The sequence below is a fragment of the Pleurodeles waltl genome, chromosome 6 (assembly GCF_031143425.1).
Source record: "Pleurodeles waltl isolate 20211129_DDA chromosome 6, aPleWal1.hap1.20221129, whole genome shotgun sequence".
NCBI lineage: Eukaryota > Metazoa > Chordata > Amphibia > Caudata > Salamandridae > Pleurodeles > Pleurodeles waltl.
Genome location: NC_090445.1, coordinates 1,604,375,339 through 1,604,403,333, shown reverse-complemented (window position 1 = coordinate 1,604,403,333; position 27,995 = coordinate 1,604,375,339). Strand labels below are relative to the sequence as shown.

Genomic DNA, 27,995 nt, shown 5'->3' with positions numbered 1-27,995 from the left:
TGGAAACCTGGTTCCTATCCCAACGGTGACACAAACAAAAAAAGTGTTACTTGCAGAAAATTGCTCTCTCTCCTTCTCTGACGTGTAATTATGGAAAAGTTAACTGTATTGCCCTAAATAAATGTTTGCATCCGTGACATCCTGCTTTCTTTAACCCAACAAGCCTCCACACCTCTTGATCATCCCAGGTACCGAGATGCACATATTGCAATAAAAAAAAAATCTCTGAAAAGTTCTGCTGCTCGTTGGATGCAGATGTATGTAGTTACTGATTTTCAGGTGTTTTAAGAGTACTGATTGTTTTGAGTATCGAATTGTGGGCTCCAAACATTAGTTATTGTAAATATTTTTCTGCAGGTACAGATTGGTGCTGTAAAGTACTACTTCAATACTGTTTATTAGTCTCAAGGATACAAACTGCAGAATACTGCTTGATAACTATAGCCGAGTATCCAATATTGCTAACTAGGTACGAATCCCATGGTAATTAGGGCGCTGAACCTTTGTATGGATTGCTGGGTTGTAAAACGGCAGAGACTGGATGGCACTGGGGAATACTAAGTGAACTCCCTCTCATTTCACAATTCCACTACCCCCTCTCATCCCTCCCTCACACTCCGTCTCCCCTATGTACTGCCTGCTCACACATGCTACCTTCCTGTACCACTGCGCTGTGCAAAAGTCCACCTCTCACCCCCCACTCCACCCTCTAGGTGCCCCTCCTACTCGTCCCTCTTGCTCTCCCTAACATACTCTCTCTCACTCCTCTCTCGCTCTCACACACTCTTCCTGACATTCTCCTATTAGTTCACTTCAGGTCTTGAAGCACAATTTCTTTCCCGTGCCTTTTCAACATTTCCGTCCATCAAACTCACTCTGTCCTCCTCTTCTTAGGGTCTCTTCTGCATACACAGGCGCTACCTCTGCAGCCTTCTCTCCCCTTCTTTCCCACATTCTCTTTCTGTTCCTCTATCTAGAATTCAGTCACCACTGCAGAAACTACCCATCCCTCTCTATCTTCCTTATATTCTGTGCAGCTCTCACCCCTATCTGTTCACCATGTCACATATTTAAAACACACATACACTAGACATCACACAGTTCCTCCTCACACAATTCCACAAATTAGAATTCCAATTCAACCCACATAATTCCACTCCGTACCACATACATTCACTCCAAACCAAAACACATAGATAATAGATATTGTCATTTACAATGCCAATAGCTCTAACTCTCGCAATTGCGAGACCTGTTTGTTATTGCCCATGCCTGTTTCATCATTGGGCCCACACTGACGTGAGAGCGCCAAGCAGAAAAAAAGAAATCTTGATAAGCTAATATATTAAAAAATGTCCACCTTTAAATCTGTGAAAGTATCTGTAAAGTTGATACAGTCAGATGGCCCAGACAGGGCATCAGTTTGAAGGATGAGAGTTTACAACAGGGGCAGAGGCTGGCGGTCACTGCAGAAGCCGATGGCAGGAAGGAGGATGCGGGTAAATAAGCATAAATCAATTGAAGGTTCCGGACTTGATTACATTAAGGAATACTTGTATTTCCTCCCCGCTGTCCCCGCCCCGAGTCTTCATTCACACACCAGGCTCGGGGGCAGACTGATTATTGCCTTGAGGCATCCAGCCTGTGGGAGCCTGCAAACATAGCACAGGGTCTGCTTCAGTGCGGTGCAACCGGTGCGGCCCCACCGGGTATTGACCTGGCGGAGGGGGCGGGGCACTGTTTGGCCTCAGTGGGAGGCGCTGTGTTTAGCAATAACTTACGATTTAAAATCACCTGCTACATAGTTCCTTGTGGCCCAGCTTTCAGGTAGCAACAAAAATGTCAGGATAACTCTCGTGATCAGTGTGCCTGCTAGAAAGAGAGATTGAAGTTTTGCCTCCAGTATTGACTCGCCGGAAAGTAGCTCAGAGGGATAATATGCAGCTGCACAGCACAGATCTGTGTTTTATGTGGATAGCTTGAGTGGATTAGTAAAGCCAGCCTTTACAAGCGCTTTAAAACAAACGAAATCTATGTGAGAGAGGGGCTATGGAGAGAAGAGGGGGCTCCTTTGCCGAGTGATAGTTAGGGTATCCGAGGAGGTAGTCATGGGGAGCACCAAAAAAGATGGTCGCACTGGGCGCTTCCAGCGCCAAAGCCGGCCCTTTACAGGAACCCCTCAATCAGATGTATCCATGGTCCCTCTCTGAAGCATTTCTGTGAAGAGGGCTTGACACGCATCGATTATCCACAATCCGTGATTTCTTAGAAAGTGGTGACGATGCAGGAACATTCTGCTGCCTGGAGAAATTTGATGCATCTTTTTTTTTTTTAACTTTAGTCAGAGCATCTGCAATGAGACGGGAAAGAGCAATGTGTTGAAAATGACCCCGGAGGCCTTACTAAGCACTTTCGGTGATGCTGAGCTGCAGTGACCTTGTCTCGTTTGAACCCAGCAGCACAGAGGTTTTAACTAAACTCAGGCTAAGTGGCGATGGGCAGCGCTGTGCGAGTCCCATGCACTTTATTAACCGTCTGAAATCACATGTTAATTGGTCCGGTATCGAGCCAGAGAGCAGAGTTTTTTTTTTGCTCAATTGATGACAGCAAATCATTCAAATATCACTGCGTCCAAATGAAAGATATGTGCAATCAGAGGAGACGTTTCAGATAATTGTCTCACTCATCATATAACCTGACCTCAAGATTTACGATAGCGCTCACTACCTCCTCACCCCTTCCTCGCCACAGCTCCTACGCTTTTAGGTGGGCCCACCGCCTACCTCATTAGTCAGACTCCTTTGACTTTTTATCTCTCAATAACAGACACTTTAATAAAGAGGGTGAGGCCATAAACAGGCTTCCACTAACCCACGTCCTGGCTTTGCCCGTTACCGGAAGGATGTGTTTTCTAGTGGGACCAGGACTTTGTTGCCACTTGCACTAGGCCCGTTACTGTGAGTCCAGTGGGTAGCGCTGCAGGCACTGGTTGTTCTGAGGCTTTGAGGGGCATGCTGTTGGCATTTGACTTGACTGGGCATCCACGGACAGGACAACTGGAGTCAGTCCAAAGGAGGTGCTAAACCAGGGATCACACAAAGTGAGGATCAACTGCAAAGACGCAGGGCCCAGGTTGGAACTGCTAATTCACGAGTGTGGGCGCTGGCCTGGTTTATCTAATGCGTTTTCCATGGCACCAGTTTAAGTCTATCCATTGGCTAGAGTATGTGCTGCTTGCAAGGGAAGAAGCAGCCGTAGGGCAGTGCACTAATAAAGTTCACCAGGTTCGTCTGAAGTGACCCGGCTCTTTCTGTGCTCAGCGAAGGTCAGTAAATCAGTTTCGAGTATGGCAGCCGGAACTTGGCATTCCCTCCCGGGTATAGGGTAGAGTGAGCAAGCCTGGAAGGATGGACATGACCATTGCTGCCTGGGGGCAGTGGTCTGCTTCCACGCGCGCCAGATAAGTGAGTACGCTGAAGAACAGATTCAGAGGCCTGGCACCCTGGGTGGAAGGTGTCGGTAGAGCACCAGGGCTCACGGAGGTGGAGGGTGAATCATCTACAAGAGATGGAGGCAGCGTCACACGTAAGAGGGGAGAGCAGCTGGCAGATTGTCATGACTGGTGTCGTCGACTGAGCACTGAAAGCTGCACGGGGATGCCCTTGGTACTTGGAGCTGTGTCCTGTCCTCGAACAGTACTGAAGAGCACACTGGACCAGTAGAGGCACACGAGGCATAAGCATTTCCATTCACGACGAAAGATAGGGCAGTGTGTGAACCTGACTATTCAGGATCCCACTCAGAAGGACCACATTGGGCCCTCACCCACTTGTTGGCTCACAAATGAGGCTGAACATGAAAAAAGGGAAATGGTGTTCCTGAGACCAGGAGGATGTAAAAATAAATCATGGTCTAATATCAGGCGGGTCTGAGACTGGCCTCCACTAAGAACACAATAGTGGTTTGTCCAGGGTCTCACTACACTCTTTGATGAAGTTGCCTCTTTTATCCCAGTCTCTTCTTCTCTTCAGCCGTAGTGACCATCCTGATTTTAAGGAAAAAATTGACCCAAACAAGCCTGTCATCTTTTTCCAGCAACATTTTTCTTGACATCATCCTACAAAAAAAAATAACCTTTCTTATTACGCTATTGTAAACCTGCTGGGAGGATTTTCATATGGGTAGTTTTGCCCAGGAGGCCAATGCAGTTATGAACTAATGGTCTGATGTTGAATACACTGTCTGGCATGAAAAGTTCTCAGAAGCCTCTCGAAGGGTTCTGGTCAGGCCTACCACTGGATAGTTGAAACACTTGTTTCATATGTGTAAGGTCTCAAGAACGGTTACAGGCGTTTACTACGGAACAGTGAATTATGCAAGCCTTAATATCAGAGGTTGTAACCATTAAAGCATTATGGCCCACAGCCCACACAATATTGGAGGTGTGAGCTTTGAAAGATGCTATTTTCGGATATTTTTTTGGGTGGGGGTGGAAACTTCTTCCCATGGTCAGCATGGCAGACAAAATGCGCACTTTCTTATTTGAAACCTGCGTTCCAAATTCGAACACAGTGGTTGCTTGTGGGAACAGGGTGGATCCTCCTATCACGCATGAAACCCTTTTCCGGTTTCCCACAAGGGTCTACTCTGGAGATTATTTTAGTTCAGTTCAGGCTTTGCTCCACTTAGAGAGCCCAACCACTCCATGTTGATACAAAACATTAGACTCTCACTGACCCTTACCTGGATGAAGATCACAAACCTTCCTAAAAAAATAGGTTATGTTATCCTAAAGACAAGTCTCATAAAACCTCTCACCTAAAAAAATACATAGGCATGTAAGACAAAATTAGAAGCTCCCACTTGCTACTTTTGGACTTGTTATTCACTTTAGTCACCATGAAGGATGACATCCTCATTCACAGCCTCAAAGGAAGAACAGGCATAGATGGAACTGCTCTAAAATAGCTTACATCGGACCTTTCAAATACATTACTATGTGTGAAAAATAACACGTCCTCCTTTAGGCAAACACGTATAAGGTGGAGTTCCCCATGGATCTCGACTGGCAGCCTTATTCTTCCATACATCTATTCAACCACTGGACATGAACATGAAAGTTCTGGATATAAATCTCATACAATAAACCAAAATGTACATCCAAATTATCCAAGCCTCAGACCCTAGATTTTTGATTAAACTCCTCTCTGAAGTTCAAAACTGAAACCCAAACAGACACCAAAGTGTATCCATGAATCCTTGCTAAATGCCACTTGGCTTAATGTTGTACAAAGTATAAGCTGGAATAGCGCTCAGAAAGCTATTTAGGTGAGTCAACAGAAACCAAAGCCACACAGGCACTGTAAATCATTCAGTACAAAAGAGGGCCTGATAAACCAAGGAACTTTTAAACTGAAGTTTTGTTTACTAATACACGGCTTAGACTGGCAGCTGGGGGCTAACCTGGTGGGGGATTTTTATGTCGGAGATGCTATTGTGAAGGAACAACTTGTTCATCATGGGAAATATCTGAATGATGCGAGCGGCTGAGTGTCCTGTCGAATTTGAATTTGTTGGTTGATACAGGTGACGCCATCTCACATGTAGTCCAATTTTTAGTACTATCAAGAAAAAGTGAAGAGAGACTCAAACAGTCTCCCTAAAATTAATGACACCTGTAAGGGACAGTGTCACCTCTATCCACAAACAAAAGGAAGTTCGCAAAGAACATTCAGCTACTTGTATCACTAAGATATTTCCCACAAAGAACAAGATATTCCTTCAAAATAGCATGCCTGGCATAAAATTCTCCCTCAAATAGGCCCCAGCTGACAATTTTAGCTCTAGATTAGTAAACAAATCCTCAGACTAGAAGTCTCTTGTTTCAGGAAAACTTCCACCCACGACATAGCTTTCTCAGGTAAATCCCGTAAAATCTGGACCTCACTACCTTCAGAGATCAGATTGGCCCCGTGCATCTCTACGCTTAAGCATTTCCTGACAAAAATCCACACCTGTTAAACAGGCACCTAGAGCCAACCAGTACCTAACATACACCCAGAAGGCCTTGAGCTTTCCACCCAGAACCTCACTCCAGCAGGGAGCTTACCTCACACAGTTGTTGATCTTTCCACCTACATCATGTTTTCCATAGTGGGACTAATTACCACTCGTTAGGACCATTACTCAAATAATATCCAAGTCACAACCAAACGACAACCCCAATCAAATAATATATTTCTCATTTAACAGAGATGTTACTACAGTTGCATATTCTTTCCTCCGAAGATTACGATTCCTTACAGAGACTGGCCTCTACATATATGTTCTTGCTCCTCAAGCACAAACATTTAATGCAAGGAGACTGATCTTTATATGTTTTATTTCTATGTGGATGTATGATACTCTAGACCTTTGTGTTTTTCTACCTCTGCATGCCTAACTCCATAGGCACAATGACTCACTGGAAGGTGACTGACTTCTACATGTGTGTTCATGATACTCAAGCACTAAGGCTCCCTGTAGGGGGACTGACTTCTACATGTGAATTCAGGCTCCCCAGGCAATGGGAGGAGACTGATTTACATGTGTATTCTTCTTGTTTAGGCTCTAAATATCCCTACGGGGAGACGACCTTCTATGTGTGTATTTGTGCTCCTAGGTGACTGACTTCTCAATGTGAATTCTTGCTCCTCAGGCACTACGACTCTCTATGAGGGGCCTGACTTACACATGTGTACTCTTGCTCCTCGGGCACTAAGGCTCTCTATAAGGGGCCTGACTTCCACCTGTGTATTCTTGCTCCTCGGGCACTATGGCTCTCTATAAGGGGCCTGACTTACACATGTGTATTCCTGCTCCTCAGGCTGTACGCCCCTCTTTGAGGGGACTGAATTCCACCTGTGTATTCTTGCTTGTCAGGCACTACAGCTGTCTGTGAGGGGACTGACTTTCACCTCTGTATTCTTGCTCCATGGGCACTACAGTTCTTTATAAGGGGACTGACTTCCACATGTGTATTCTTGCTCCTCAGGCACTACGGCTCTCGATGAAGGAACTGACTTCCACATGTGTATTCTTGCTCCTCAGGCACTACGGCTCTCGATGAAGGGACTGATTTTCACATGTGTATTCTTGCTCTACAGGCACTACGGCTCTCTATGAGGGGACTGACTTCCACATGTGTATCCTTGCTCCTCAGGCACTACGGCTCTCTATGAAGGGACTGACTTTCGCATGTGTAATCTTGCTCCACAGGCACTACGGCTCTCGATGAAGGGACTGACTTTCGCATGTGTAATCTTGCTCCACAGGCACTACGGCTCTCTATGAGGGGTCTGACTTACACATGTGTATTCTTGCTCCTCAGGCACTATGGCTTTCTCTGAGGGGACTGAATTATACATGTGTATTCTTGCTCCTCAGGCACTACAGCGTTCTAGGAGGGGACTGCCTTCCACATGTGTATTCTTGCTCCTCAGGCACTACGGCTCTTGATGAAGGGACTGACTTTCGCATGTGTAATCTTGCTCCACAGGCACTACGGCTCTCTATGAGGGGTCTGACTTACACATGTGTATTCTTGCTCCTCAGGCACTATGGCTTTCTCTGAGGGGACTGAATTATACATGTGTATTCTTCCTCCTCAGGCACTACAGCGTTCTAGGAGGGAACTGACTTACCCATGTGTATTTGTGCTCCTCAGGCACTACGGCTTTCTGTGAGGGGACTGACCTCTACATGTGTATTCCTGCTCCTCAGGCTGTACGCCCCTCTTTGATGGGACTGGCTTCTACATGTGTATTCTTGCTCCTCAGGCACTATGGCTTGCTATGAGGGGACTGACTGCAACATGTGTATTCTTGCTCCTCAGGAGCTAAGACTTCCTGTAAGGAGACTGACCTCTACATGCCTGTTCGTGCTCCTCCAGTACTAAAGCTCATGTTTTATTACTGTGTAATTGTACACGACTGCTCCTTCTACGCTTTCTGCTACCCTGTTGAATTACAGTCCATAAATTATATAACATTTCATAGATAAATAATACGACTACCAATTGTGTTGACTCACGTACAGCTTATTAATTAAGGAACCAATTCGTTGAACAATGATTCCAGACCTCTGATTTACTGGCCGCCATGCGTACATTTTTTAGTGCCAGTGTGAAAAGTGCATAACACGAGTTCGATAAATTCTTATCTTTCAGTTTATTGGGTAAGATTCATATTCTGGCCTGTTTGGTCTGTTTTTTCTTTTTTTAAGGTTAACAAATTTTTCGAAAAGAGCTAAGAAAATATTGGTTTCCATAAAAAGGAGGCTACTGCACATCTGTAAATATTGTGCAAAACTAAGGACACACAATTTTACAAACACTAAAACGTAAATGGAGATCAAATGACCCAGTGCCTCAAAGTAAACCACCTAAACTGCGCCAACAATAACATGAGTACGTTTTCAAATCCTTGCAAAATTAATCTAAGGAGGTAGCACGTGAAGAGAGGTGGGAGGTTAGAACAGGGATAGACAAAGTTTTTATTACCGGAGCAAAGCTTTTCATAGTTCCGAATTACTAACCTGTAAAGGGTTCCCATAGTTTCCAAATTTCCCTTCGCTTGTGCCCGAGGTTGAGTGTGAGCTTCTGCTGAAGCTAGATGTGCCTTTTTCTGCGATCACAGTGCGTTCCTCTTGTAACTTCGCGAGAGTGTCTCTACCTTGCGCACATTTTCCTCGCAGGTGACTCAACAATCTTGAGAGGAAAGGTACGTTCCAGTACACTCACGTACGTCAAATGACACTCACGTACAAAATGTTGAAAGTTGCAAATGTACATTATAAAAGTTTTGCAAAAGTTCAGGCTTTGATACGAAAGACCAAATCAAGTAGAACTTTGCAAGCTTTTAACATTTTACAAACTTTTTTTGCGAGAAAATCATGGAGACCACAAGGAAAAACATTTCACACATTTCCTAGTTCGCAGATTGACTCAAAATGGCAACACTGGACAAGGAAAGGCTTTTCTTGAAGTTCGGGAGTTTAGTGCATTAGAAATCTTCCAGCGGCTGAGTCGAGAAGTTAGTCATCTTGGTTGACATGTTGAACCGGTTTGGAATTGAGCAAATCCATAGGAAGAGGAAAGAAGGATTATTAAATTTGCCTTAGGAAGCACACCACCCTGCAAAAAACCGGTACCTACTGGTGCCATTTAGAAAGATTTGACAGTTAAATGATTCCAATAAATCAACCAACAGTTACTATATTGTTCTAAAAACTTGATTGCGCCATCTTGCTGATAGCTACACAACAAGAAAGAAAGTAATATGTCCTCGAATTAAGACAGGAATTTACCTCCAGAATTGGGTACAGTTTCTCATCTTTAACACATATTCCAAGGTACCTAAAGAAAAAACATATATGTAATTAGTTTTATTTTTACACTGCACAGTCCAAATTTATCGCCGTTGTACTGCATTAAAGTCAGTCAAAAGTACAACCAGGGTGTGACTAGCTGAGCAAACCATTTGCTAAGAAACCATGTTGACAAGGAGGGTCTTCAGCAGCACAGCATTTTACTATAATAATAGGACACATGGTCCCCTTAAACGAGATAAGCATTTTAAAGAATCTCGAGAAGAGGATGTACTCTCATCCCAAATACCAGAACAATGCACCAGTTCCCCACAGCAAAGGGAAGATACAAATTTATTTAAGTCACTTCAGTTCCTAAAATACGATTTTTTAAAAACTTTTCAGTATTTTGCGTTTCATTTTTTATTTTAATTGCATCCCTCTACATTAGCAACAAACCATTTTTATGGTAGCAACTACCTGAGCATCAAATGGATAACTGCGGAGCGTCCTGGACCATCAGTTTGGTCTCCTGACTTTGTAAAACCCCTCTTGATAGTGAGGCAGGAGATATGTCATTGGGATTACCGCTACTGCCATCCTCAGACCATATACGACATTAAGAGGGTAACCCAGTGCAACAATGCTTAGGTTGTTTCATTTTTTTTTTATTCCAAGAGGGCTCTCTTTTGCTTCACTGTCTCGGGCTGAGGTCTGAGAATGACTGGGCGTTAATCCCTATGACAGATCTCCTGTCTCAATATCAAGAGGGCTTTTTGAAGGTCAGGAGACCAAACTGGGTTGTATGCGATTTCTTAGAAAAACATTTTAATGGAATACCATTATTGAAAAACCATTTCATCTAAACGCTTTAATGGAAATGTTCAGAATGAATGGCATTTACCATTTCATAGAAACCAATTCATAGAATGTCTTTTTGTTCAACATTGTCTTTGGCATGCTCATTGTTAAAGTGTAAACACAATGGTTTTACGCATCCCTGAACCCTAAAAGCCCTTTCTACATTCCCGGACTCCACCCACCCCTGAACCATTAAACTCCTCGCTACCTCTAAATTTGACCCATTCCGGAACCCTAAAAATCCCTTTCTACGCCTACCCCACCACCTCTGATGCCTTAAAACCCCTCACCATACCCAAACTCCGTCCATCCCTGAACTATAAAAAAAAAAACTCCCAACCTGTAAAAACACCTTCCATCCATGACATCTGAAATCGTTCACCACCACTAATCTCTACCCACCCCTGAACTATAAAAATCCCCTTTCTACTTCTAACCTTCACAAATCCCTGAATCCTTAAAACCCACTGGATTGGTACAGACATGCAGCGTGGGATCTTCCTGCAGTACTAAAACGCCTCTTCTAACCTAACCGATGAAATGTGATGGAGGGATGTATTTAGAGATTTGACATGTGGGGAACACCAGTTATAATTGGTATTTATAATGTTCTCTGGATCGTATTGATGAAGATTAGGTTTGATAACTCACATGGTCCTACTATTGATCCATGCTCATAATTTGTGCTCTAGAAGCCCTGAAGAAGCAGCGTAATATGCTTTGAAACACATATTGGCTGAAAATTATCAAGCTATTTTAGAATACAATGATGTTTAGTTAGTTATTTGCTTTGTTTTGACATGACCTTATGGAAATACTCAAGACAATCGTCTAATTGTATATGTGAAAATATTTGCACTATGATATGTTAGGAATAAAAGGAAAAACAGAAAGTAACAATTTTTGACTTTAATGTTTATACACCCAACAAATTTAGTAAATGTCCTTAAAACCCATCACCACCCTAAACTGCACCCAATCCTGAACCCTAAAAATCTTTCACCCCTCTTAGCCTCTACCGATCATTGAATCTTAAAAATGCTTGCTGGCCCTAAACTTCATCCATCCATGAAGCCAAAATCTCTTCAATACCCCTACATGCCTCCCATCACTGAGCACTACATTGACCCATAAGCCCTAAATATCCCTCACACCTCTACACTGCAACCATTCAATATACCTAAAAAACCCTCACCACTCGAAACTCATCCATCCCTAAAACCTAAAAATCTCTTTCTATGCCTGGACTTTACCCATTCTTGACTGGTAATCTTTAGGGATGATTACACGTTTTTAGCAATTTCTGAATCCAAAATACAATCACTATTCTTAAAGACCATCCAAGTTTAATGTAATTTTGAATTGTTCCTTAAAATTATCTTCCCTTTAAAATCTTTCCTTTTTGAGTTATTTCTATTTCCTTAAAACTGTCTTTCCTTAAAGTGGCTTTCCTCCAATGTGATTTCTCAGTTTTCGTTTTTCCATTAATTCACATACATCACTGAAAAACAGGTTAGAGCATGGCGGGAAGAAGAATCAATTTACTCATGTTGAGTCAACCTAGACATTTCTGCACTAAATTCAAAGGCGATGGGGAATCAGTTGACTCTAGTGTGTAGGTTCATGGGAAGTGGGGTGCCCTGGGTATAGGATACCTAATTTGGTCATTGGTGCATTTGTGGTGGCACACGAGGACTGATGCTGATAGAGTCCCCCCCAGGGCATTGGAACACAAGTATTCATTTTTTTTGTTTCCCCTTTTGTGTCTTTTCTCTGAGATCAGGTGTACTTGCAGAAATGTTCCCAGTGATCTGTGGTGAGACCGAGGTGTGCATTGTTGCCAGCAGTATGAGGGGCGGGGGAGTGTAGGGTAGACAAAAGCATGTACATGGTGTAGAAAGTGAGTCAGAGTTATTTTGAGGGTTTCATTTCATTCTGCTCTCTCAACTAAGCCCTAATGTCAAAGATTTAACAATAACAATACTGTGTTATTCGGTATCTAATTCTCTGTGGCTGTACCACGCCTTGGGTAAGTCTTCTCTGCTTGAATCGCTACCTTCGACTAGTCAATTGTGCATAGGAAGTAATGAGTTATTAAAGTGGAAAAAAAACTGAATCATACGCCTGTCAGTCTTCTTAATCATTCAGTCTCTTATCTGTAAAGATTACTGGTGCTTAGAAACAAGCTGTTAGGACAGCAAGTGCTATAAAATATCCTTGTCAAAGAGCCGCCAACAAGGTGTGAAATTCACTGAGGTGGGCAGACACAAACACCCACCCTCCACTGCTAGATATGGACAGTGGGGAAGTTTTAGCTATGGCACTAGGAGATTTGACATTTAATCCCAGATTTACCACTCTGCAAAAATTTGCTATATGTGAACTTTTCATTTAAAATCTGAGCAGACTCCACAGCACAGTGGTATTTTTTTGGTGAGAGTAGTCCCTCAGTCTCACCATCACCATCGGAACCACCCACAACCTCAGTTGTCGTGGAGCAAGCAAGATGGAAACTATGGAACCTTTTTTTTTTTTTTACAAATCTCTTTTACTGTACTTTTGAGTAACCAATTTCTGAACATATTTGTTTACTTCCTTCTTTTTAAAAGGAGATAAGAAAAAAACTTAGCTGAACTAAACACTAGCAGTAAGTATGTGATAAGAAAACACGCCTGTAACCCAACAATAATTTGAGTAAGGAGAGAACATTGAGTCTCATAGTCCAATCACTAAAATATGGTGTCGTGAGAAAGGTATGAATTTTGGAACAAGGAGTCCTGCACTTTGGTGGTGGCACTCCCACATCATCAAGTTGTTTGATGATGGTCAACTCATTTGCTTCCCCTGCCTTTGTCTCATTAAGTGACATTATGTGATGGATGCCAGGCTATGGCTCAACTTCAACTTGAGGGTCTCTTGTATCCTTGAGCACAAAATGATCGGAGTCTTTTGTGGCTCTAATCTCACGTGCTAAGAATTAAAGATAAAGCATTCGCTTTTGATGGAAAAAGGCAAGGAAAGAGACAATCATCTACTGACTGAGCTGCACAATGTGAAGCCAGAAAACTTGGGGTCAATCCAAGGTTCCCCAATCAACCAAACTATGGGATCCCAGTGAATTGTTTTTTTTCACTTGCCTCCTTTTCCTTCATTAACACAACCAAGAGGACCTTGAAATACAAGAGCTCAGGATGTGCACTCTACAAAACCTTTTGTGTTTGATTTAATAAACTATAAGTTTGTTCAATGTATAATAACAACCTATGTCACTCGGAGGGTGAACATGGCAAAAGACATGCCTCGTGACTCACTAATGGCATAGCTTTAAGGGTGGGTGAAGGCATGTTTATTTTTAAGTTCATGTTTTAAAACTATCACTTTTAATAAATCTCTTTCAATGCAGTGATATAATGTGACATATTAAGGTGAAAGGCTTCTGTATATAAATGAAACAGACTTTTTAAAGTTTGAAGAGATGTTATCATACTTTGGCATTTTTGTTGCAAGATGGCTTTGAAAATAAATTTGCTCCTAAAGATAAGCTGTGCAGGACATGCTGTTTGCTTTTACTTTTCTTCAGGTAATGTGTAAATAAATGCATGCTCGTTTGTTTAACATATTTCTGAATGTTAGTGCTCAGACAAGTAAACAGCTGTGCTGCTGTTCACTACCAGGCCACAGGTAAAAATCAGGAGGGCTTCAAGCTACCCAGGTTCCCTACCTTGAGCATCCCTGTCCTAAACAGCATAAACATGGTCTACAGAGATTTATTTTTATTTTTTTAAGTTCATTTTCCTATCTTTGCAAAATCAGACTATCCTTTTATTGCCGACTTTTTTGTGTGGCCTTTCTTGTGAAACTATCTCATCAAAAATAATTTTAAAAAGGGTCTCAAGGGCGTCAAGATGGCGGTCGCACTCAGAGTGCTCTGGACCCCTCCGTCATCCGCCCGTAGTTAGCATGGTCTGACCGAGCAGAGGACGTCGCCCCAGCAGTCCTTGTGACCCTTGCACCCCGGGGAGTCTGTGGCGGTGAGCAATTAAGGAAAGCGGCCCCCGTTCCTGTGCTGCGCCCGTCCGGTCCCTGAAAAAAAAATGGCGACCGGGGCTGGCTCCCGCGGCTGAGCCGATGCCGGACCGGCGGTCCCTCCTAGCGCGGCCGCGCTGGACCGGAAGTGTGACGGGGTAAGGAGAGAACCCTGGAGGGGGTTGAGGCCGCGCTCCATACGCAGACCTCGCAGCCTGTGGGAGCGGCGCTTCTACACCCAGGGGGATAGGACGCCGAGTGAACGAAGCCGCGGCTGCACGCCGGCTCGGGGGCGCCGGCCGGAGGGAGCTGAACGGCTGCGCTGCGTCGGAGCGGGACTCCGCTGGCCGGGGCTGGAGTGGCGGATGGGCGGTAGCGGCGAGGGACCCCCCGGTGTGCCGAGTGACGACAGAGGCATACTGAAGGTGCACGGAGTGCCACCGGGGCCGGACGAGGCCATACTGAAGATACCGGCGCGACTGGAGAACGAGGAGGGGGAGAGGAAGGGTGTTGGGAAAGGAAGAAGTCCTACCCCCCCTTAACATTTAATTACCAACAACTGAAAGGAGAGGCGTGGATCCATCCTCTCTGAACCCCTGATCTGAACAGGCCCACCGCGGACCGCGGCCACACCGGGGAACTAACCACGATCTGACCTGACGGAGGCATCGACAATGCAGCGCAATCAGCACCAGGGCCGTTGAAGGTACCGGCGCGACTTAAGGACAAGGAGGGGGAGGGGAAGGGAGTTAGGAAGGGAAGAAGTCCGACCCCCCTCAACATTTAAAACCTAACAATTGAAAGGAGAGGCTTGGATCCACCCTCTAGGAGTCCTTGACCTGAGCGGGCCCGCCGTAGACCACGGCCACGCCCGGGAAAAAATAAAAATAAATAAACGCGATCTGACCTGACGGAGGGCGGCAGCCGTGAATTACCCCATGGCGATGATAGTGCAACACAGTTAGCAGCTGGGCCGTGGCAGAGCTGGACTCATCGTTGAGTCACCGGATCCCAGGGGTGGAGAGGACCAGAACTGGGGCCTGTGTGCCTCTCCCCGTGCCCTCTTTGTATCCATGGTAACAACAAACGTGCAAGGGACCTAGACTTGATCTGAAAGACTGCAAGAAGCGAGTTATTTGACTCCCGTCTCCGATATCGTGATGGGGAGAGACAAGGCGAACAAACAACCCCCACCCTCTCAGCAAAAGATTGACCAGTTCACAACGCCGGCGGGCCAGCGAGGAGAGGGAGACACAGCTAGCGGAGGCCCTGCACCAGACGGAGTGAATGCCATCCTTCAAGCCATTCAATCATCACAGTCTGCTGTAGAGACTAAGATCGGGGAAGTACGAGAAGACATGGGTCTTGTTCGGCAGGACCTCAGAAACGCGGTGAACCGAATCACCGAGGTTGAAACTAGAGTCTCCCAAACTGAAAATGATCTAGCCGACCTCAGAAGTAAAGTGGCCCAGCTGCAGACTCGAACCGGCGAGCTGCACCGTCGTGCAGAAGATGCAGAAAACCGGTCAAGACGTAATAACCTGCGCTTCATCGTATTCCCGGAGGGCATAAAGGATGGCGGGGCCTCTGAGTTTCTAGAGATGTGGATCAAAACCTGGATGCCGGACCAGTCCCTTTCGCCCTGGTTTGCGATCGAAAGAGCCCACAGGGCATTGGCCCCACGCCCCCCACCAGGCGGCCCAAAACGCCTGATGATTGCGCGCTTCTTTAACTTTAAAGATAGAGACAATATCCTTAAAGAGGCTAGGAGATCGAAGACCTCCAATGGGATAACCATAAAATCTTAATTTTCCCAGACTACACCCGTGAGGTCCAGATCCGCCACCGGTCGTACGAACACGTTAAACAGAAACTTAGAGCAATGCAACTTTCATACATGCTCCTCTTCCCCGTGCGTCTCAAGGTCCTATTGGCCGGGCGAGCAAATTTTTTTGAAACACCGAAAAGGCTGGGACTGACTAACGGAGGAGGGCGTCGGAGCCCGAGGGGGGCCCTTGGGACACACGGAGAGGGCCCCTCGTGTCGGACCCCCCATCCCGGGGGGCCCCCGGAGGAGCACCAGATCCCGGAGAAGGAGACCAAAGGACACAAACACTCCGGCAAGTAATGAGGCAATCCGAGACTCTGGCTCACAAACAGAGAGGAAACCCGCGGACCCTTCTGGACCTCAGACCTCAAGCCAAACGACAGATGACAACTGCTTGAGCCAGTCCCCGGCCCTCAGTTAATATGATATACTTGGTACCCGCTGATGGGAGCCCAAAGGACCTGAGATGTCCGACTCACTTATGCAAACCTTACATGGGTCACCACAGAAGGCGTCAAACCTCCCTACTATATGGCGCCCGGAACTTGGCATGTGACCACTAATTGTAATTGATCCGACTATATGGAGGGGTCCACCACTCCACCCCAAGGACAGTCCCGCTGGCTGTCTGGTTTTGGTTGGTACTTGGGCGACAGATGCTTCCGGGGTGGGAGTATGGGGAGGGGGGTGGTTGGTGGGATGGGCGTTTGAAGTTAGCCTAGAAAGTAATAAGTTGGTTAGTTTCTTTAATATTTCACTGTTACGTTTGAAACGGTCGTATCTGGGTCCACAGCCTGACACTCAGCCCTATGTAACACCTATGCAACTCATGCCTGGCACTCATTAACTCAGGTCCTCTCCTGGAACGTAAATGGCCTGTTGGATAAGATTAAGAGGTCAGCAGTATTTAACACTCTCCGCAGATATTCCCCCTCAGTAGTCCTCTTCCAGGAAACTCACCTCCTTGGGTCTAGGTCCCCCATGCTTGCACGAGGAGGATACGACAGAGTATACCACGCGGGCTTCTCTAGGGGCTCTAGGGGGGTAGCCAGTTTACTTCACCGCTCCCTGCCTGTGGTGATCACAGCCACGCAGGCCGACCCACAGGGCAGATTCGTAGTGGCCACGGGGACTCTTCATGGATCACAATAAATTTTATATGTGCATACGCCCCCCCGGCGAGGCTTCCCTCGCCACAAACACATCTCAGCCCACCTCAAAGACCTCCACTAGCTACCCGTCAACAAAAGGATCGTCTTTAAACTCCTAATCCACGCCCACAAAGCTCTCCACGATGACCGACCAGCCTACCTCAATGAGCGCCTCCACTTCCACGCCCGACACGCTAGCTCTGCTCCGCCATCCATTGCCTTTGCATCCGTCCCCCGCATTCACCGCACCACAACCGGTGGCAGATCCTTCTTCCCACCATGCCGCCAAAACCTGGAACTCCCTCCCCGTCAACCTATGTACGACCCAGGACATCCTTACCTTTAGGAAGCGCCTCAAGACCTGGCTCTTCCAACAGTAGCACCCCCCAGCGCCTTGAGACCCTCTGGGTGAGTAGTGCGCTTAACAAATATCTGATTGATTGATTTTCATAATTGTCTAATTTGATTCAAAATGTCTCAAAATAATGAAATGGGGGTTATCTTTTGGAAAAAGTCCACTAAATGAAATATCAGTAATCTTAATCAAGGAGAAATTGATGCTGAAACCTGCCCGAGCTTGTTTCCCCTTGTACCCTGAGTACAGGTGAGCATAAGGCAGAACCAGGGCTCCGCTCCACTGTCGGTCTATCAGTTGGAAGCTCACCTGACGATGTTGGGGTGCGACAGTTTCTGCAGCAGGGTGATCTCCCGCACAATCACCTCTTGATCCACATCATTCTTGTAAATTTTCACTACCATTGGTTTGGAGGTTGAACTGTTAGTCACCTATAGGAGAGATGCCATTATTCTTCTATTAGAAACTATGTAGATGCAATCTTACACACAAAATAAATGCAAAAAGCAAACTTATTTCGCCCTGAACATGCTGTGTCATGTACTGCGATGTGGAATTGATTATAAAAGGTGTGTTAGAACTGCATTTGTGACTTTATTGATTGTTTATTGCTCCATAATGCAGCCTTGCAGTTGTAATATCTTAACTTCAACATTAAACAGTATGGTGAAAGAGGGTGTGTGTGTGTGCATGCATATGTGTGTTATCATGTGTGTGCTCACAGTCTCAACAGGGGACTCTAAATTTCTAGACTGAAGGTAGTTTGTGCATGACCTATAACAAATGACCTTATAATATCTATTCTCCCTGCATGCCGAGGTGTATGGCTGGTACACAAACAGAGGCTTGGTCATGCTTTAAATAATGCAATGCACATGGGAGCCTTTATAGATAGTGCCATGACACCACCTTGCACATGTTCTGTTATATCCTGAGCAAGTCATGGTGTGTACGGATAGTCAATTAGATTTTCTGATGTTCTGTGCCATATGACATTGTAGGAACAGCAAGCTTTGTTATGTTAACTGTTTGTATAGTACTTCATGGACGCTAAAGGCACTGAAAATCTCTCAGGGGCAGGACGACCAGAAGAGAGGAAAGTAAGGGACTAACTTTGTACCACTTTTGTTCTCTGTTAAATGTGTTATGGTGCAACGATAATGACCAATATGAAATTGTAGAACATGTATTCATTAATGCGTAGCTCAAGATAGAAGGATAGTTTGTACAAAACAAACAATATAATAGACAACATTTTTAAACTGTGCACAGTTAAAAGTTTCAAGTTATGAATACTTATTTTCCATTTAACTATTTGTTTTTACAAATTAATGAAACAGACTTTAATGGCAATTCTTTAAAAAAAAAAAACTGGCACAATGTTTTAAACAAAACTTACTCCTATGAAATCCTGAAATAACGTGAATAAGTCTTCACCATAGCCATCAGGCCAAAGCCTATGCATTATAGAGAGAATTGTGCTCCAAAATATGTAGCGCCTTGTTCACAAGCTGCACTTTGCAGTACATTTAGTAGCACTATTAATGTACTACAAAATGCTACTCACTAACCTGGATGCGGACACTGACTCTCCTATCTTTTCAATGGGGAGATTTCTGCCACTGTTGACATCTCTGCACAAGTACATCAACATGATTGTAGTAAATGTGGGAGGGGCAGGGGAGAGTGCCGGAAAAATGTGGACTACAAAATAGGAGGGGTTTAAAGAGCTGTAAGGCGTGGTTCAGGGTGGGTTCAATCGGAATAATCACCCAGCCCCAAAAGAGTTAGCCCATTGATATACTGTACTTCTAAAGTTACTATAAGTCATAAATGTACTCCATAAAAAATAACGTTAATATAATTTCAGTTATTTCAATGTTTAAAAAATATATTTAAGTTTGATTTAATGTCAAAAAAGTATACATAAGTAAAATATAAAAATGTTATTATATTTTTTTTTAATTAACTGGTTAAACATGAAAAAATAAAAAAAAATTGAAAAAACTATTTAAATTAATCAAAATTAATTTAGTATTATAATACACATTCGATAAAAATAAACATTTAACTGTAGGTGTTTTTTTAAACTAATTCTGTAACCAATTATACATTAATAATGTTTAATACACTTTTAAAATAATAATGCTTTAACTTTTTTTTTTCACTTAAATTGCGATGTGCGAGAACTGAGCGGAGGTGTGGTACCACGGAATGACAACTAAGAGAGAGCACCAGATAGCTGAAATTGTAGTTAAAATAAATTTAGCATAATTTTTTAGTAAAATCATTTTACTCACAATTGTGTAATAATTAAAATACTTATACTAATGTTTAATACACTTTAAAAATAATGGTGCTGTAACTTTTTGTATTTATTCTAGGTTAAAGCAAGCATATCAATTATTTTCCATTGACATTTAACTTTAAAATACTTGTACATTTTTTAAGTTTATGAAACATTTATACTTTTTCCTTTACTTTACCATAGGGAGATCTCAACAGTTGTGCCAGAGACATCTTCTTACGTGTAAAATTTTATTAGCAGTAACTTTACATTTGTAAATTGTGATCTTTCCCCTGGTATCAAGGGATGGGGACATTCAAGTCTAAACTTTACATTCTGAAACGGTGAACAGCTAGAAGTAGTAACGTTAATACAAAGAGCAAGAGTACATTTACATGTGAGTTAATTGGCATGTGTTAATTTGCATTTGTTAATAGGGCTATGCTCTGTAGTAAGAACAATGTTATATTTACAGTATACTACCTTTAGCAAATGCATTTTCTTAACATTTAGCCATGTTTGTGCAGTTGATAAAACTACACAAAATGTTCCTAAGTTTGAATCACCCACACTAAATTGCACCTGAAGCCTTTTTAAGAGCTGCAAGGTGTTGATGTAAAACTGGTGCACTATAGCAAAAACATCTGGACAGGTTTTTATAAATCTTGGATGAGGTAAAGCAGCCTTGTCTAGCTCACAGTCCTTTTGTGGTTAGAGGAAAATTCTGTCAGTGTGTTTTTTTCCACAAAAACTAATGCACAGGTGGTCCAATTAGGCTAAAAAGAATTTCAATATCTTGATTGTGGAAGTCTCCAATTTGAAAATCTATAAACTTTCAAAAATAGAAAATGCATTTTAGTTGAGGTAACATTTTGACACATGGTCTAATACTGGAGCTGCAGCACCCTGAAGGAACCACGTATCATCTATCTGGGTTTATCTAGTATGTTAACAAGGAAACTGGTATATTCTGCTCAAAACTCTAGGCCTGTGATCAGCCACTCCTGTGCAGGGAAAGGGTATTCCCAGTAGGTTTTGTCTCATTCTGTGCTGCAGGGCAATTATTCCTGGCACAGTATTCCTGTGGAGGATTGGGTCTCAGACAGTGCGAAGGTCTGCACTCAACTCCTGTTTCCGAATTCATTGTACCCACTGAATCAAGTATGCCATACTAAATGGTTCCTCTGTATACAGTGGGTTTGTAAATAGGCCATGCTCTAGTCTATGTTCTGAGCTTATAGAAACAGAGCGTATGTGGTATAGCAGAGGCCTTTGTAGTTGACTTAGTTTTTTGTCTTGCTTCAGATGTCTTGCCATCAATTCTTCAAAATAGCACAGAAGGGGTGGAGCCGGGTACCGAGGAGCAAGGACGCACTTTAACAGAGCTACTGGACAAAAGCAGGACTCTGCCTCATATAGCAACTACTTGAACTGGCCATCAAATATTGTTGTCAACCTTCTGAACACCCCAATATTGATTTGTGAGAGACTTAAAATGGTAATGTCTACAGTATTGAGGATCCCAATCATTGCAGACTGCGTGCACACTGACCCATTCCGAGACATAATACACATCTTCTGCAGGTGACTAAGAATGAAGAACCAGCTCCCCCCCAAAAAAAACTTGCTGTTTTAAACACTGACAGGTGTCAGACTGAGCTTCAAGAAATGAGCAGAGGCAGGGTACTGCCAATGACAACTGAATTGAGAACACCAGATAGTTGAGGGCAACAGCATGAGTGAAGAGGTGTCTGGGAACAAAGAGGTTTGCAGATGATATCCAGAGCAATAGGGAACAATTTGATAGGGGCAGCAAAGTAAATACAGAGGTCAGTGGAATGGGAGTACAACTTGGTAGCCTCTGTGGCAATATGAAAAGGACTGGACACAGTGGCCACATAGTATGAAAGGCGTCAGAGCATTGACTGCAGAGAACCCACGATAATGGTATAAAGCTCGCTCCACCGTTACTGAACTAATGGAGAATGTCACTATAGAACCTCCTTCCGTAGGCCTATTGATAGGAGACTTGATAAAACACATTTTCCAATGACTGGATGCCTATTACATAACCTCCCAGTGCTATTTTCATGAATATCTCCAGAAGACATATATTTATCCCAAAGTGCTCCAGCTCTATATCTCCTTGTGTAGCATTAATAAGGCAAACATCAATAAACCACTATGTCATTGGTATAAAGAGTGGAGGTAACATATGTGAAAAAGGAAAACATATTAAACTGAAGGGTCAATGACCGTGGCTAAACACATCAGGCAACTTCTACACTCAGAGGCCATCACCAAGACCTCAAAAGGCGAACAAGACTGTAAGGTTAAGAGAGATATGCTTCCACTGCCCACAGCCATAATTGATGTCCTTCTATTGAGACAGCGACATCTTCCAGTTCCTCAGATACGTTGACAGGGCAGTAAATCAGATAACACAAGAAGTACAATCATTGAATACTGAGGTGATAGCACTTCAACACAGATTGGTGACATCTAAAGCAAGACTAGCAGAAGCGAAAAAGAGACTTGACAAACTCTCTGAATGGAGACCATAAATGCGGGTCATGCACAAGAGAATTATAGATCTGGAAGGCAAAAGTGGAAGGAACAAGGTACGTAATTCCTGGAGTCCCCAAAAAACCTTTAAAAGGAAGACAGAGGTCTTTTGAGGGGATTTCCTGACAAACCTCTGGAAAATCACCTTTGCACTCCTGCTGAAGTCCCAGTGAGGGCACATGGTGAATGAAGTCAATGCACAAAGACAACCCTTCTAATTCATGACAGATCTTGGACTGCTTTCTGATTCACCAACATATACAACAAATCACTGAAGAGTTGAAGAAACATGGCTCCTACACTTTTAGAAACTAGCAGATCATCATCTCGGCAGACTACTCGCAAGATCCCTACGCTAAAATGAGGAAATGTATTTTCCTTAGCACATGGCTATGTAAATATGAAATCAGATATGGTCTGCTTGACCGGTCTTTAATGCAGTTGACATGATAATCTCCAAGCCTGACTCTATGCTGCAAACAACTGTTCCTTAAGGAGGGTGTAGTTTAACAGAATGAGATAGTGAGGAAACAGCGAGACTGGAAAGATTGATGCAAGCCTGGGCAGATGACTGATGAAAGGCCTATGAATCAAAACATACCTAGAAATAAACCCAGGGGGATTACTCAAAGAGGATAAGGGAACCAAGAGGTGCCCCACCTAAAGCCAACTAATCAAAAGTGCCAGAGACGAACTCCACATATGGCTGGCAATAAATTGCAGCATGTGTAGAAATATCTACTGGATAAAGCCTACCAGAGAGTAAACTACATGTGAAACTGTCTCATAGTTGGGGGAAAGGGAGAGGATGGGATGCAGCCTTGCTGCACAATTTGGGGGTAATCTAATGGGGGACATAACTGCAGAGTTCGGCCGGGGCCTGTGGAGGCTTTGGTATTTCAGGCCTCTTACTTTTTCCCTATATACCTCCCACCCTCCACTTTTTGACATAAACTCCACTTACGGAGAATCAGACATGCCCCTACTTTGGATGATAATCAGAGAGACCCTGGAAGAAATAGATCAAATTTACATCAGGGATTTGTCCACAGCTTCCATACCACTTTTACTGAAGGGATAATGGCATTTACACTAACTCCACATACAGTCCTATAGGCACAGGAAACAGGGAGATATAGCTGTTATGTGTATGAAACCCCACAATAAAGGACTGCACAAAGAATTAAGCTATAATTATATACCCAAGTACCCCACCACCCCAGCCTAGACTCATTTTGCCATTGCTATACGCAAGAACAAGAAAATAAGAGGACCGACACGACGAGAGACAGAGGGATTGGTCAACAAAAACCATTCTGTTATGCAGCTGATATTGTAGTGACTCTCTCTGCTCTGGCAGGATCTATTACAGCTGGGATATCCTTAGTTTGCAATGTTCTTCAACTATAAGAAGAACTGGTCTAGCATTGGTGAAGCATTACCATTGGCAATTTGTACTCAAAAGGTGGCCTTTTAGGTGGATCCATTCAAATTTGAAATACCTAGGTATGCATATTAATAGGGGACTCGAAAGAACCTACCAACATTGATCGATAACACAAAAACTGGATTCTTCAAAAGGTCTAAATTACAACCATCCTTGTGGGGCAAAGAATAAATTAGAAAAGTGAATATCACCCCAGGTTCAATTATATGCTTAGCCTACTGTCACTGAAATCACCATGAGAGTTAATGAAGATAATTGAAAAAGAAATAAACATTTTCATATCAAGGGTTGTAGGTCCATGTTGAAGAGTTCAAAACTACAAGCTGATTGATACAAGAGCTGAGGAATAAGTCTCCCACACATGGAATCTTATTGGATAACTCGCCAATTAGTGTATGCCATGTAGATAGTGAAACCTTACAGAGAAACCCCGATGTGGTCCATATAGAAAACCATATCTTGAATTCAATGGGAGACTTGATGGTGGCCTATACTGATCAACGCAAGAAAAATCTAATAATGCATTCCTCTCGGTACACTTGGTAAAGGGTACATAAGTTGAATGCAGTGTCCCCATAGTTACATTGGAAGGCACCTATATGGCAAAATAGGGGACTACTAATTGATGGGAAAGAGATTGACTGGTTGCTGTGGAGGCAGAAAGGGATGCAGGCCTTGGCGGGTCTTATTTCAGAAGGCAAAAAGAGTTTGGACAGTCGCAGTCCCAAAACTTGAGGTATCTGCAATTCTCCTACTGTATTAAGTCATTCCTGCAAGAAGTTCAATTCACTCCACCAAAATCCCCCAAACTTCAGCTTTTGTTGATGTGGAAAGAATTTAGAGGAACTGTGTCTGGTTTATATTCGGTCCTAATACGAAACATTTTTTCTGATAAAAACACTCAACTGTCTATGTAGGTAGCATGAAAATCAACTGATCACTGAATTTGCAGGTAGAGAATTGAAAGTGCAGATGGACCAACTTGCAAAAATCTTGAAGGAAGCAAGGCTACAATTAAACTACTTTAAAATTCCTCATCACTGACATTAGTCCCTGCCGAGATTGCTTTATGCAAAAATTACTCCCAAATCGAATTACTGGAAATGTGGGAAACCAGATGTTGGACATTCCTATGGATAACAATGACTTCGGAACTCAATGGCAATATAAAACTGGTAAATATTACCACACCACACTCAGTGACTGGTGGCCACAGCACTGGCAGTCGCTAAAGTAGGGATGCTACACGCCACTGGAAATTTACCTCATTGACAATATACAGGGACTGGTGAGAGGAAATGTATAAAATGGCATCCTATGAGAGAATAGTCTATAAAGTAAATGACAAAATGTCACAATTCCAGAAAGTCTAGAGGACATTAATAAAGAAACACACAGTTACCAATCGAATACCACCCTAGATTATGACTAAATAACGAGTCCCTGAAGTATCCATTTAGTAAGCAGTCGGTTGTAGATGAGCAGGTAGATGGAGGAGGGACATGATCTGGTGGGCAAAGATAATACAACACCGAATTGGTGTATTAGGGTGAAATATAGGGGACGCTTCACACTTATCTTGCAATGCCTATTGGAGTACATAACAGAGAATGACTGGTTTTATGTATAACACAACCATTTTGGAGGTTGAAAAGATGCGGGTTAGTTATGCTTCTATAATTCAATGGACTTAGCTCTTCACTTTGTTTTTCCTTATGAGATGGTGGGGTTAGAGATTTTATATGACTAGGAGAAGAGAATGTGTATATATATATATATATATATATATATATATATATATATATATATATACACACACACACACATATATATATATATATATATATATATACACACACTTAACATTGTATGTTAGTTCTTCAAGAACTAACAGACAGTGTGGTGCACTAGGAAGAGGTATAGGGTCAGCCCATTCAGCCATCGGATTCCAAGTATGTTTATACTATGCAATTGTTTGGCTAAATTGTTTACCAATGTCAAGGCATTTTCATAGATGGTCACATTGTCCCGTTTTTGTTGCCATTAGATTTTGTTACTGTGGTTTCAAGCAGTCAGAGTGAAAATGTAACATGATGGGTAGCGTGTAAGAAAGAGGCTGGGGTCTGATGTATTAATTGTGATGAGCAACTAATTTGAATTGCTAATTTATTGCTATTTTTGTTTAGGAAGGTCTTGCTGTTTGTATGCCATAGACTGTCATTAAGATACTGTGCTAGTCGCAAATTGCTCTCACAAGTTGATTTGTTTTACTTTGCTGTCATGCCTTTTTTGTTCACAAAGTAAGGAAGTGTCCGCATATACTTTCTTAAAGCTGCAACAAAAATAGTGCTAGCTTCTCTAAACTGTCTAACTAACCTGCTTCATATTTTGCAGCATTTCCCTTTTTAAATTCACCACTAAAAATCCAAGCTTCAATTTCTGAGTCATTCTCCTAACATACAAGTGATTCAGGGCCATATGTAGGAACACTTTTTCCCATAGACACAGAATAGGTAAAAACCTTTGCTACATCTGGCCCTTACTTTCTAAGAAAAGCTGGTGGAGGAGATGTAGCCTAACTGCCAGTGTTCGACCTTGGAACTGGGGGGTCAGCTTCCAGTCCCACCCTTGGCTCAATCGCCGGATTCTGGGTCAATGACTTGATCTCCTGTTGTAAAAAATGTGTAATGTAGTTGGTGCTCATGCACTTAGCTCTTATGCCCTACGGCCATGCAATATATAACAGCAAAAACAAAAAAATACACAAAATCGCCTAACTATTAATAAACATAGCGCCTAATAAAAACAACAGTTCCATTGTATTTGCCCGTGCTTGTCACAGATTCCACAAGAGGTGAAGTGAGCAGTCGGTGATCAGCCATCTGCCTGAACGTCACGGTTGTTATAAGTGAACGTGGACATGCAGACTCCTTAAAATCGGAGTGTGCCATCAGTACTGTCTCAACTTTACCCTGACTGCTACTGCGCCACAGTTCAAAGCAGGCAGTCTGGCAGTGCAATATCAGAGCCGCCCAGGGTGATATCTTGGATAAAGGCAGCCAGGTGGGGAAAAGGGGAAGGGCTGGGAAAGTGGCAGAGTGGGTATAGAGGGTACGCCAGGGTCGGGGCTCTCAGTGGGTAAGGCTGTGAATCAGGAGAATGGGCACCAGGAGAGAAATAGCGGGGCCAGTGATTATTTTGTAAATAAAAACGTGCCGATGCCCAAAGCCCTCCTCTTAAACACGCGGCTGCTGCATTTAAATGTGCGAGCACGGAATACTGAGGCAGCATAATCCTGAAGCCATCTGGGGCCTCTTCAATCCATTTACAGCCACTCCCTGCCCCTTCAGCTCACTCTTGCAGCTTTCTGCTTTTCTACCTTTGTGACGCTTTTTTCGTATTTCTCTTCCTCCGTCTTTTTTCTCATATGTGTCTTTTGCTCGCAGCAAATGCTTGAGGTAGAAGAATAAACGCCGGCCCTCAAAAATAAGTGCCGGTGATAAGCACAGGAAACAATAAGCACAATTTATGCATGGGGGGCGGAGATGGTGGGGTGGCTTCATGAATCCAGACAGGGAGACCAGAAAGGCTAAATGATGGGGAAAAAGGCACACAAGGGTTTATGAAAGGGCACAATGAACCTGCGCATGCAAAGGTCTCCTCTATACTACTGGGGATGTAAGAGGTCATGCGTTGTGTAATAGAAGTAGGCACGTTAACTGTGTCGAGCTAGAAAACATCACACCTGACACATCCAGGTGACATCGAGGGCTCAGTTCTACGCGTCAATGAGACACGAGTGATGGGGATTGCTCCTTCCTGGTTCTCTCCAGTGACAATCCTTGGGCTTCTCAAGTGAAACGGAAGGTTAACTGATTGCTTGCTCCGTGATGAGATAATACTGATCATTGGAAGGGCCAGAAGGATGCAGACGATGAGAGAATAGCACTGATGATTAGGGACTGATGGAACACGCTCATCCGGCATCTGCGTTCAGGGTTGTTGTAAATGACTCCTACGCACATTTGGTGCACATTCATACAGGGAGTGCAGAATTATTAGGCAAATGAGTATTTTGACCACATCATCCTCTTTATGCATGTTGTCTTACTCCAAGCTGTATAGGCTCG

General features: G+C 43.4%; 1 protein-coding gene across 1 annotated transcript in view; it reads right to left on the bottom strand.

Annotated features, from left to right (window-relative positions):
- LOC138301219 (dual specificity testis-specific protein kinase 1-like) overlaps positions 1–27,995 on the bottom strand; it is a 239,477-nt gene that overhangs the window by 46,057 nt on the left and 165,425 nt on the right. The window contains exons 3-4 of the mRNA XM_069241461.1: positions 17,876–17,997; positions 9,346–9,394 (exon numbers count right to left, since the gene is read on the bottom strand). Of these exons, the coding sequence (XP_069097562.1) occupies positions 9,346–9,394; positions 17,876–17,997 (171 nt within the window). The remainder of the gene's footprint in view (positions 1–9,345; positions 9,395–17,875; positions 17,998–27,995) is intronic.